Source organism: Misgurnus anguillicaudatus, chromosome 11 (assembly GCF_027580225.2).
Source record: "Misgurnus anguillicaudatus chromosome 11, ASM2758022v2, whole genome shotgun sequence".
In the NCBI taxonomy this organism is placed as follows: domain Eukaryota; kingdom Metazoa; phylum Chordata; class Actinopteri; order Cypriniformes; family Cobitidae; genus Misgurnus; species Misgurnus anguillicaudatus.
In genome coordinates this window covers 19,300,975-19,314,594 of record NC_073347.2, presented here as the reverse complement: position 1 = coordinate 19,314,594, position 13,620 = coordinate 19,300,975, and the positions used below count along the sequence as shown (strand labels likewise).

Genomic DNA, 13,620 nt, shown 5'->3' with positions numbered 1-13,620 from the left:
TACATGTAATTTAAATGGAATGTAAATTAAGATCATAAAGGGAAAAAAATAAAAAATAAAGAGGACATAAGTAAATTTACAAGCTAATTAAAGTAAAAGATTGAATATCTTACAAATTTTAATAGTTTTTATAGATTTCTTATTAACAGATGTCGAAATTGTATCCATATATAAATTTAATTATTGTTTGAAGACATTAAAGTGGGGTTTATTTTTTGAACATCTACATTCTACTTCAATACCACAATTCTTAACCATCGCTAATATTATTTGCTCAAGCAAGTTGAAACTACCTCAAGACAGTCACTGGAGGGCAGTATTTACTGCTAAAAAAGTGTGTGATTTTAAAGCTTTATTTTACAAAACAGGATTGTTTTTAAACATACTGACACATGGTTGAAAATATTTAACAATTTAAACAATAACCATACTACACAAAACAACTGCATATACATCTTCAGTGACATAAAAAGATGTGTAAAAGTTATACTGCAATGTAACAAACTGTGCTATCAAACTGTTCTAAAAATCTAAACCCACGACTTTAGAATGCATCACGAAGGTAAAAATGTTCAAAACGGCAATGCGTGTACATCATGATGTACATACACACAATTCCTTTAAAGAAAGTCTTCACACTTGGTCGCAATATAACACCTCTGGGCAGCACCTGCTTAGTTGAACGGGGGAAGAAAGATCGCCCCGTACGTTACATCTGACATCAACTTCACATAAAGTGTGATTTTCCGCTCAGTTTATTATACGAAAAACCTAATGACAAGCAATATAAAATATTGTAAAACACATCAAAGAGAATAGAGAGCGTCTGTACAGAGCGCAGCACTTTTTCCATTCCGCTGCATCGTTTTGGTATTCTTACAGTCTTTGGCACTTCTCACTTTACAGAGCGGTAAGTCACGCCCCGGAAAAGACCTCTTTACAGAATGTGATTGGTGTAGATTGGGAGTGACGTCATAAACCCGCGCTTTGTTTGGAACGTCAGCTAGTTGGCGGGATCCAGGCATCGGAAAGAGACAGACCGAACTCAGTTACAGTTGTGAGTTTTTGTATCATTTATATTTACATGCAGTAGTTTTTTGTTTTTCGTAAAGAAACCCGCTATTGTTAATCACAAATATATTAAGCGTTAAATACGCCGTTTGACACGTAGAACTTTGTAAATAGGACTTTGACTTGTGACAATAAGCAAATCATGTGTCAAAAAAGAACTAAATAATTTCTGCCTGTTAACTTCTATTCTAGTGTAACACTTACAGTTACAGTTACTGTTACAGTTTAACGTTACCTGACATTTATATTGTGATTAACGCACCTGTTCTTGATATTCCAACAGCATAGACAAATTTAACCTAACTGGTTTAAGTGAAAGGCAGTAGCCTAGGGAATCAATAAATCAATTAAAAACATTTGTAATTATGGAAGGTTTTCATCACTGTAATCACAATAGGCTTTGATGATTTGATCATATAAAACCAGTTGCTTGTATACTCACTGTGGAAACTCTGCTTGTGCCTAGAATTGCAATGCTGTTTTCAGGCAACAGAAGAAAGAAGGCGATTGGTGCCTCTCAGAATGATCTCTACGATCACTGTCTTCAGTTTTATGGACAACCTCCTCTGGAAAACATCTCTCTTACTGAGTTTGAAACATTTGCAGTGGAAAGGTTGAAATGTAAGTCTTGCTCAGACATTTTTAATGCTCACCTGAACATATTTGGCTTTTCTACATTTAAAATGTATAACCACTCATTTAAAATGTATAACCACTCAACTCAACACATACATTTGTGTGTACACAAAACACACAGACACACTGGTTTCCTTCGCTTGTTTCCTCATGGGGACTTAAAAATGGTCCCACGAGGCTGACATTACTATCTTTAATGTCCCCACATCGTAAGGCAGGGGTCTTCAACCTTTGTGAGCAAGGGCTACCACAATGAATAAAACAATTTGTTGGGCTTCTTTTCTTTTTACTCTACTCAAAACTTTTTTGTTTTACTTGTTGATATGTTTTTGTCATTGTTCAAAATTTTAACATGCATAAAAGAATCCAAGCCAAAATAAAAATTATGTAATAAATATTACAATTTGAGACTATTTATAGAATGTGCTCCAACCATGTTGGAGACCACTGCTTAAGGATTACCTGGTACACACGCACAAAAATGTATATGTGGATGTATGCCTATTTGACACGTGTGTGTGTGTGTGTGTATGTATATAATTTTTATTTTTCTAGTACTCAAGACTGTGGAAAATCTTGGTGTGAGCTATGTAAAAAATACGGACCAGTACAACAAAAAGTTAGATGCTGAATTTTCAAGTCTGAACTTCCCAGTCAAAGCAGAACTGGTGAGGACAATACTCTTCATATGTTCTTTTTAACTTTATATAATTATCTTTCCCTTTACTGAAAAGACTTAAATCATAGAGTATAGTGATAGGACAATATATTGCAGAGGTAGATGTATCTTTTTTTAATATTTTTTCAATCGTAATGTAAAGCCAAAGTCTGACAGACAGTAAATGACCAATCATTATTTACTTTTTAACATGACGTTATGTTATGTCACACACAACACCACACCACACTAGTTTAACACATTTATTCAAACAATACCGCGAGATGTCAGATCCACATTAATTATGTCTTGTAAACATGTTTTAAGTACTTTTAAAAGGGTATATTTATAAATGTTATGCATAATGTTTATTTAGTTTCACCAATTTTCTGTTTGTCACTTATTTACTGTGATATAATTTGTGTTATATTGGCCAATCGGCCACACAGCTTTCTTAATATCGTTATCGGCCATAAAAAAAACCCAAGGCTCCAGAGACTAACTTTTTTCCCTAGGAGCACAGTGGCCCCCAACTGATAATTTTAGGGGCGCAACCAGAAAATTTAGGGGCACACACCAAAAATCAACATGCTTATTACTTTTTAACATGACGTTATGTCACACACAGCACCACACTAGTTTCACACATTTATTCAAACAGTACTGCGAGATGTCAGATCCACATTAATTATGTCTTGTAAACATGTTTTAAGTACTTTTAAAAGGGTATATTTATAAATGTTATGCATAACAAATGTTTATTTAGTTTTATCAATTTTTTGTTTGTCACTTATTTACTGTGATATCATTTGTGTTATATCTGCAAATCGGCCACACAGCTTTCTTAATATCGTTATCGGCCATAACCCATTTTGGTCGACCTCTAATAGAGTACAAAACCAGAACATTTCAGTATTTATACTTATTTGGTTAAAGTAGTATTAGTGCCTCCCCAATCCTAAACTGCACAGTTTTGTCTTTGTTTGAAATCTGCAATAGTTCGTTTAAATTATGACGTCTTTTTAATGTATCTATTGAGTTGATTGACTTTGAATGGGATATGACACTGTCTGCAATACTTATATATTCAAATATGTTTTTAATGTTTTATGTTTTTCTCTTTCAAACATTCTATACTAATAATTTAGGATGAACGCAAGATTCAAGGAGGTCCATCTGAATATGAAAAACGAAGAAAAGATCACATCTCCCATTTTATTCTACGCTTGGCATATTGTCAGACGTAAGTATTGGATCTTCTGATACAGAATGATGATAAATGTTTTATCTGGACAGTTATTTTATGTATATGTGGCTTTAGTATGCCTTGAAATTGTCTTTATTTTTAAGCTAGTTTGAAAGTTTTTTGCTTTATTGTGGCAACTTATTTATTATTGTGCATTTATTCTCTGATTAATATTAGAGGAGTCTAAACAGACAAAACTTTTGAATGGTTTTGTCTATGTTTATTTTCAAAATTTAAGCTTATTTAATAAATTGTATTGTGTTCTGTGGCCACACAAATGTGTTTGTTAAATAAAATGACTGTTTTATTTCAATTTAGTGAGGATCTCAGGAGATGGTTTATCCAACAGGAAATGGATCTTTTTCGTTACCGGTTTGGCTTACTGTCTTCAAAAAACAAGACTGACTTCTTGCATAAAAATAATTTGAAGTATGAGACGGTCAGTTTATTTTATGTATTCATTTCAACCCCATCACCTCTGATAATACTGGAAATCTCAATTTAATTTGCATTTATTGAAACTATAAATAACTTGAGTGCTTGCAGTAAATGTATTTTAAAGTGGACATATTGTGAAAATCTGACCTTTTCCATGTTTAAGTGCTATAATTCAGTCTCCAATGATTGTATCAACCTAGAAAATGTAAAAAAGAACAACCCAGTAACTTAGTTTTGGTAAACCATTCTCTGCAAGCATGTGAAAAAATAGGTCATTGTAATTTGGCTCCCCTCGTGATGTCAGAAGGGTATAATACTGCCCCTTAATCTACACTTTACAACCACCGCACTGCCATTTAGTGCAGAGATCAGCTCATTTGCATTTTAAAGGACACACCCAAAAACGGCACATTTTTGCGCACACCTACAAAGTGACAATTTTAACATGCTATAATAAATTATCTATGTGGTATTTTGAGCTAAAACTTCACATATATACTCTGGAGACACCAAAGATTTATTTGACATTTAAAAAAAGTCTTATGAAATGTCCCCTTTAAAGCTTTACTGACACCGCCAAATACAGCCCTAAAGACAAAAAGAGTCTTCTCCCTCTGCTTCAGTCAAAACGTCATGCCCTGTATTTGGTGGCTTTGGAAATGTTAAGTGCATGCACCTGCTAAAGCCTTGATTTGACTTATTTTTATTTCACCCAGGATGAAATGTTCTGTGTCTGGTGTAAGTGGTTTTCATATACTGTCCTGTAGGGGGCAGGTGTTTACCACTGAAATTATTGCTCGCCTTATAATTCATGTCTGTCCGTTTGCTTCACCCTTTCAGCAACATGAGTAAAGGGTTGTTAAAATGTTTTCAGAACTGTTCCTGAACACCTTCACTTACTAGTACCTGAATAATATCAATGGAATGTTATTTCTTTACTGTTGTTTAATCTTAAGTAATTAATTGAATTAATTTTCTTTACAGGTCAGTGCTGAGGAGAAGAACATGCTTAAAGACAAGCTCATCAATTCCAGTTATGGTTTAAGTGGAATCACTGTTGAAGAATATGATTTCTACAAAGTAAGTTGTTAAGGCATATTTCATCAAAAATTAAACCCAAGACAACCTTATTTCATGCTGTTTTCTAAACCTCAGTTAGGTTGTAAATATAAAACCCAATACGCTTTTAAAGATCTGGGCTATGATTTTTGTCCATCTAAACTAGAAATGTATTTTAGTAACCATATTTATTGACCTGCTTTTTTAAAACTTTTATTAGGCATATGCAGTAGAAGTTGGCGTTGTTATAATAATCTCTTACATGCATAAAACAACCGATCCTAATTATATATTTTTTTCTGTTGCAAAGTTCCCTTTCAGGATGCCCTGGATTTAGTGCGGTCAAGGAAAGTGTACCTGCTGGCTGGCAGTGCCTACATTCCTCACCAGGAGATTATTGCGATTGTCCTTAATGACTTCCGCACAAGACTGTCTAAAGCACTTGCAGTAAGTAATGCTTTTTATTTCATATCCAAAGTTTTTAAAGTTCCTTATTACATAGAAAACATTTCTTATATGAGAGTTGTTGTTACACAGTGGTCACCAAATTGGACAAATAATTTACTTCTATTTTGAACTCTTTTGATTGAATGAGATTTCATCTAATGCATGTTTTGGGGACTACAGGAGATTTGCATTTGAGTTTAATCCTTAAAGAATTAGTAAATTTTCTTTAAAAAATCCTGATAATTTATTCACCACTATGTTTTCAAAATGTTGACGTCATTCTTTGTTCAGTCGAGAAGAAATTATGTTTTTTTAGGAAAACATTCCTGGATTTTTCTCATTTTAATGGACTTTAATGGACCCAAACACGTAAAAGTTTTAATTGCAGTTTCAACAGCGTTTCAAAGGACTCTAAATGATCCCAAACGAGGAATAAGGGTCTTATCTAGCGAAACGATTATCATTTTTGGCAAGAAAAATAAAAAATATGCACTTTTAAACCACAACTTCTTGTCTATCTCTGATCCTGTGACGCGCCAGCGCGACCTCACGCAATACCCATGGTCACGGATGACGTATGCGAAACTACGCCCCAGTGTTTACAAGTGTGGAGAAAGAGGACCGTTCCAACGTTGTTGTATGTCGAATGATACGAATTAATGTCTTTGTGTCAGTTTTAATGTTTAAAATGGTCTGCAAATGTGCATTTCATAACATGTGACCTTTCCACGTCTTTACGCAATTAAGTGAGGTCGCGCTGGCGCATCACAGGACCGGAGATAGACGAGAAGTTGTGGTTTAAAAGTGCATATTTTTATTTTTCTTGTCAAAAATGACAATCGTTTCGCTAGATAAGAACCTTATGCCTCATTTGGGATCATTTAGAGTCCGTTGAAACTGCAATTTTAAACTGCATTAAAACTGTTACGTGTTGGTGTCCATTAAAATAAGAATAATCCTGAAATGTTTTTCTCAAAAAACATAACTTCTTCTCGACTGAACAAAGACATCAACATTTTGGATGACATGGTTGTGAGTAAATTATCTGGGATTTTTTTTTTAAAGAAAATTGACAAATTCTTTAAGGTCATTCAACAGAATCAGCATTTAGTTATTTTGAGTCAATACATGCATTTGCTTTTCCAGGGTGAACCATGACCCTGTTTACACCTTGAATTACCATCAATTACATTGTTGTCATTTACTCAATCTAATGTTAGATCTTTCATTTTTGCATAAACTATCCCTTTAATACCAGTTTGATAATTAGTTTTAATTTATTCAAAATACCACTACATTTAGCATGTATTTCTACATGGTTGGAGTATGGTGTTATTGTGGGTTACAGAAATATAGCTGTAGCTTACACTTTGAGTAAACGGCAGAGGTGCATTAAGGTGGTGTTGGATGACTAGAGCGGTAAAGCGATCAAGAGGTTAGCGCAGTCGTGAGATTGCTTTTTTTTAAAAAGGTGTGTAGAAGAGTGGGTGTCAAAGATGATGGTTGAGAGGCGTCGCTTAAAGTGCATGATGTCACTCACAGAGAAGTTGCGGGTCACTTCCAACCTCAGACTAAAATTAAAGGGCGGCTGAAAGACAGAAGAGGTCATGGGGTGGCTGTTGGTTGGGAAATCAAAAGCAGATTTTCTGTGTGCTCTTGCCAAGATTTTTGTTGTCGCCATGGAGGCGTCTCAGTTTTTCCAAAACCTGACAATTGGCAGTAAATGTTTCCTGAGATAGGCTATCATCCCTGGAAAAATGCTTGGGACTTTATTCATGCTGTTGAGGTTAGCATATATATAATGGAGATGTAATAATGTGTGTTAGGATATTCCCAGCAGATGACTCATTGAGCCTGTTTTATTATGGTCTTTGTTTAGCAGCACAAGCACACATTTTTAAATTTACTGGTTCATACAGGTTTAAATCATTTAATAGGTGAATTTTTTTTTGATCATATTTATAAAAAAAGTAGCATTACAGGTAGAGTTCTGGGGTCTCATTTATAAAACTGTGCGGTAGGATCCTTACTAAAAGTCTATGTACTACGCACAAAAGCCAAAAATGATTCAAGGCTTGGACTTTTTCTGATAAGTTACTCGTGTTACAAAACACGTGTCAATAAGTGACAAAGAGAGAAAGAACGAGACTGCATCTGCTATAATACATCTGCTTATAAAATTGATAACTTTGTTGTTGTTTTGTTTTGTTTTATTGTATCATTGTGGCGGAGTGATAAAAAACAATAGAGTGTCCCAGAGCAGTTCTGATGTTATATCAGCACTCTTCAAACGTCTCATGTCCAATCACATTCAGTGGCCAAAACTAATTATTGTATAATATGCTGCATGGCATATATTAGGATTTATATCTGTGGGGAAAAACTCTTCTTATTCCTTGGGCGGTGCTAAGCTGTTTAAAGGATTTTCCTCTCTTTTTATTCTGTAAAGGCTTTGCTTAACGTTAGTTTGCCCATTATCTTACCGAGGTTATATATAAAACAACACCATAAATATAAAGTGCTGTTTAAATATTTCATTCATTCTGCGGAGCGCTGTGTTAGCCGTTAAGGTAATAGCTGCCCGTTTATCATCTTCACTCCATTAATACCCAAACTCCAAATGAGAGTTGCTGCCATGGTAAACAATGCAGCAGTCGATTTAATTGCAGCTATAACTGGAGAAATTAAAATGTGCACAGAATATAGAGAACAGTCATAAATCGGACAGCTTTGTAAACTCAGATTACTTAACAACATTAGTCTGCCCAGCTTGGGTTTAATTGGGCATTTTAATTGAAACCAGGGAGCGGTTGTGTTCAGTTGATCACTGGTTAGTGGAGGAGAGACGGGCTTTGTTCATTTAATGCTGGCGTGTTGTCTGCATAAATTTCATTGTGCTGCTTCTGAGATCGAACACTCTTCGCATTAGTTAGTTTTGTAAAGAGTCATGTTTAATGCAGTGCTGTTACTGAGGTTTGTCCTTTTTGAATGCTCTTCACTGTGTGAATATTACCATCTGTTTTAGGATTGTCAGAAATAGATGGCTGATGCAAAATTAAGATGCTCCTGGCAGCCTGGCAGATACATATAGTATATACATATCTATTTGTCAAATACATGCTACCTGTTAAGGCAGGCTATCAGTACAATCCTGCCTGAGATCTGGACAGCTGGTGGGAGAAGATTCATTTAGGCAGAATGTTCTCGGAGAAAAGTCATTTGAATTATTATTCGTAAACTCTCATCTGTCCTCAGGACAGAACAGATACTGCTAGTCAACAATCTCCTTTCTCCTAGTATATTGAATCCGTATTAGTCGGTGCATTAATCCATATCGGCTAATGAAAACACATGCTGCCTGCACATTTCCTTTTTGATGGCGTTCTGGATAGCCGACGCTGGAAGAAAATGAAATGTGTCAATCTTCATCCTTCAGCTGACTCTATAAATCAGGCTAGGAACGAGTGTTTTATATTTTTACTTTAAATCATTTCCAGAGAGACTATCTGAAATCAATTGGCGAATTGAAAATCCTTACTCTAACTGATGTCTAGATGAGGTGCATCAGCTAATGTTGCTCACTTTTGTTTTATGTGTGTGCCTATATATATTAGCGATGTCACAATGATTAAATAATTGTCTCACTGTGATTGTTTGACCTCATTGTGGTGATTTCAGATCACCACAATGATTGCACATCTCTTTAAAAAGCACAAGGGGGAGCTGCAGCGATTGTTTAAACAAGATGGTCTCAGATGGCGCTCCTTAACTAACAGTGTACGGAATACATTGCAAACCCATTCGATACAGTGTAAAAACAACATTTAAAGACATGCTGCAAAACTTTGATAAGCAGTATGAACTGCCAGGTAAAACATACATTTCCAAAACGGCAATTCTACTAGTAATTGAAACTAGTAAGTGAGTGCTGCTTTGTTAATATTTTGTACCCCAGTGTTTACTAGCTCTTCCAGTTTCCCAATGTATGTAATGAATGCAAACTACTGCCACCTGCTGGCACTGAAATTAATCTCACACAGTTGCAGAATGAACGTGCTGCTTGTCCACTGTCCTTTTGGTGTGTCCGAGTGACATTGGACCAAGACTCAGCCGGCACATGGGCGATGTGAGCTGATCTCACAGTCTGTCCTTACCCTTCGTGTTAGTATAGCATTGTTAGACTTAAATGATGCATTTGGAGACCTCTTTAAACACTGGAACCAGAGCTATGGTGCTCGTGCAGTAGAGCTGGACAAAAAAATCGCCTGCAATTCTTATGCGTATCTCATCAGTAAAGTCGATATGGCGATTAGTAGTAAGTAAATCGCCATCACCTGCTCTATTGTCCGGCCTATTGCATATCCCAATTTCATTGTCTTTTTCTAGTGATTTCCACCCTCTCTGTCTTATGCATCATGAAGAGTTAAAAACTAAAAAAACTGCTGTAGTGGTCACCACCCAGTAGATTGTGGTGATACATAAAGGTAATCATGTTGGGTTAACTGTGCCCATATTAAACAGAGTGTCAGACATGAGGATCTGTTCTTAATCAAATCTGAGCTGCAGCTTATGTTCCGACATTTAGACAACGAGAGGGAATTACAGAGACTTTGATGGGAATAGCGCTTTAAAAGTCATCATGGATGATGAGGCTCGCTCAGCAAATATTCAGCTCTTTGAAAATAAGACCTCTGATGTAATGAGTCTGTCCATTGACACAAATTATTATGAGCATGAGACTTATAGAGATTTTTAAACATATCCTCATCTCTCTTTTTCTTTTGCTGTCAGGTTTGGTTAAAATCTTTAGTGTATTTAACTAGTTACATTTTTTTGGCCGTGACTATTTATACACTCTGAAAATGGCTGGGTTATTTTTGACCCATAATGGGTAAATATTGGACAAAACACGTGCTGGGTTAAAAATTGACCCAACTGCTGGGTTATTATACCCCATGGTTACATAACAACAACCCAACATTGGGTAATTTTTTACCCAGCACAGGGTAATTTTTAACCCAGCTTGTGTTCTGTCCAATATTTACCCATTATGGGTCAAAAATAACCCAGCCATTTTTAGAGTGTGGGCTATATGAAAATGCCCTTTGGTTCTTATTAGGGGTTGACGTTATGTATTTTTTTATGGCCAATACCGATATTAAGAAAGCTATGAGGCCGGTATAACACAAATGTTATTACAGGAAATAAGAGACAAACAGAAAATTGGTTAAACTAAATTTATAGATATAAACATTTATAGATATAGCCTTTTGATGTACTTACAAGGCATATTTAATGTAAATCTGTCATCTCTTTACTGTTTGAATAAGTGTGTTGAACTACTAGTGTGTTGTTGTGTGTGACACAACATAGCATCATGTTAAAAAGTGAATAATGATTTGTCATTTTACGGTTTGTCAGACTTTGGCTTTATATTGAGTGACACTGATTGTATTTTTATTACAAACATCAAATTAAAGTAATTGAGACATTTACTGGCCGAATGAAAAGATTTATTGGCCGATGTCGATAAAAAAAATCCGAATATGGGCCAATATATCGGCTTCTGGAATATACTGTCTTATCACTAGTGCTTAACAAGGGTGCCACACTCCTCCTGAAAAGTGAGACAAAAATATTTCAATCGCCCCCTAGTGCCTGGCTGCATTATCCTAAACATCGCCGCCTTCATGTAAACGAATGGGACGTGAGACAAACTTTTGGTTTAAGTTGGTTATTAGATGCAATTAAAAAGTGGTCTGACGACTTGATTTGTATGTTTGGGATTGAGTCAAATGGGAAAATGTGCGGGGCCTTGATACTACGGCTCCACCTCACGTACACTACTAAGCAGACTCTGGTTCCAAACCATGACATTGGCACAAGATGTCAGTCGTCATTATTAATATATTATTATAATATATAATAGATATTTTGGCTTCATTATTTTATGAAAGTCTATGCGTTGTTCATATTTTTTACAGTCTATGGTGCTTATAAATGTGGTAATAGACAGTTTCAGCAGTAACAACATAACAAGTGGTTTTCATGGGCAACGCGTAACTTCTGGTAAACTCTGCTAAGAATAAATAACAAAAAAATTCTTTTAAATGTAGTTTATTTATATAACAAGCAAAATAAACTAAACGTATTACCTAGGAAACCAAAACATTTGTTATTTTCGATGAGGTAGTTGTTCAGGGTTTAGTTTTGCAGCTAGTCAGACCATTAAAAAAACCCTGAAACCGGAAGAAAAGTTAGGACCAGTCACACACCGCACGTGTGTCCGATGAAACCGTGTATACTTGATGCTTACAATACAATTGTGTGTTTCTTTAAACATTTTTAAGGTTATTTATTAGACAGTAGAGCTGGGTAAAAAATTGCCTGCAATTCTCGTGTGTCTCATCGGTAAAGCGGGTTCGGAGATTAGTAGTAAATTGCCATCACCTGCTTTCAGATGGAGCGGCATTTACTACACAGAGCCGCATTTCACCAAGAAGCTAGGCAAAATTGCGTTCATAATCGTGGAAGATTGTCTTCGATTATGAACGAAATTTTGCCTAGCTTCTTGGTCTCCGAACCGGCTTTACTGATGAGACGCGCATGAGAATTGGAGAATCGCAGACGATTTTTTTCGCCAGCTCTGTTAGACATGTTTGTTGAATTCATGTCAATGTATATATTCTCATTTAACAGATTCAGTCGTCATTAAAAACCTAAAAATTACTTTTTTGGGGGGGTCTGATCCTTGTGTTTACCTAAAAATTCAGCTTTTGACTTTTAAAACCTTACTGAGGGAACAGGATGTTTTATGACTGAAACAGATCTAATAAATGGGTACTGTTATGCATGAATTTTTCATTGCACTGTGTTAATATAGTTTGATGCAAGGTTAAAAACCTAGACTTAAGAGTTATGTGTTTGAAAGTTACGTTTTGTCTTTTTGTTCACATTAGAGAGCAATTACTTCAATTTGTTTGGCTCAAAGTGATGCTCCTTTAATTAGCTCACTTTAAATATTTTGGAAAGGAATCAAATGAGTTCTAAAGGATCTTTTTCCCTCAGACGTAAAATCTTTGAAAAGGGGCTTTAAGTCTTAAACCGCAAAGCTACTTGCATGCAGAACAATGGATGAATCCAGCTTTTAGTTTTTAGGGATGACAGAATAGGATGAACATTCTGCCATCTCTGATCTTTTTATGCTCTCTAGTAAATAACAACATAATTGTACCTGCATGTACCAAAATAAAATTCTTGACCAAAATCAAGCCCTCTCGACAAGCTGGGATAACAATCAAAACCGAACGTCTCGGTTACGTATGTAACCCTCGTTCCCTGAAGGAAGGGAACGGAGACGTCACGTCGTGACCGACGAATTGGGAACCGCTTCGCGGGTGACCTATCTACTTCGAGAACTATCAAAAACGCCAATGCTCTTGGCTTGCATGTATTTGCATAATGCCGGCGCCGGCCCGCCAGGTGCGTATATAAGGCACAGGTGCATAATACCAAATCAGCTATATTATTGCTGAGAAGCCGAGCAACAGTGCCCGGCCTGAACAGCAATGGAACAGCAAACTGTGGCGACGGGACGTGACGTCTCCGTTCCCTTCCTTCAGGGAACGAGGGTTACATACGTAACCGAGACGTTCCCTTTCAGTCGGTCACTACGACGTCACGTCGTGACCGACGAATTGGGAATCCCTACCAAAACGCCACTGCAGCTGAACCCTTCCAGTGCCTGCAAAAGCCCTCCGCCCTCCACATAAGGGGCGGAACCTAAGGCGAAATGCAGAAGGCCGGTCACTACCTGTTCCTTAACCCACGATAGTGAAGCAGCGAACTGGGAGAAGCGTCTAAACTGAGCGGAGCTAGAACACTGCGGAAGCCATCCCCTAAGAAGGTTAAATGGATGACATAAAATATATGAAACAACCGACAGGTTGCTCAAAATAAAGTCTCTGAACAATACATGGTATGTAGAGAGATGCAGAGCAGGCTCTGCTAAGGAAAAACGTGGAGGATTAGAACCCCACGGACTATACACACAAATGAACCCCAC

The 13,620-nt window shown here is 36.4% G+C and overlaps 1 protein-coding gene across 2 annotated transcripts in view; it reads left to right on the top strand.

Annotated features, from left to right (window-relative positions):
- Positions 1-905: 905 nt before the first annotated feature.
- Positions 906-13,620, top strand: part of prim2 (DNA primase subunit 2) — a 70,635-nt gene continuing 57,920 nt past the window's right edge. For both annotated transcript variants that reach the window (XM_073873229.1, XM_073873230.1), the window contains exons 1-7: positions 906-1,057; positions 1,538-1,692; positions 2,263-2,375; positions 3,514-3,608; positions 3,930-4,050; positions 5,034-5,131; positions 5,420-5,555. In XM_073873229.1, the coding sequence (XP_073729330.1) occupies positions 1,545-1,692; positions 2,263-2,375; positions 3,514-3,608; positions 3,930-4,050; positions 5,034-5,131; positions 5,420-5,555 (711 nt within the window). In that variant the 5' untranslated portion in view covers positions 906-1,057; positions 1,538-1,544. The remainder of the gene's footprint in view (positions 1,058-1,537; positions 1,693-2,262; positions 2,376-3,513; positions 3,609-3,929; positions 4,051-5,033; positions 5,132-5,419; positions 5,556-13,620) is intronic.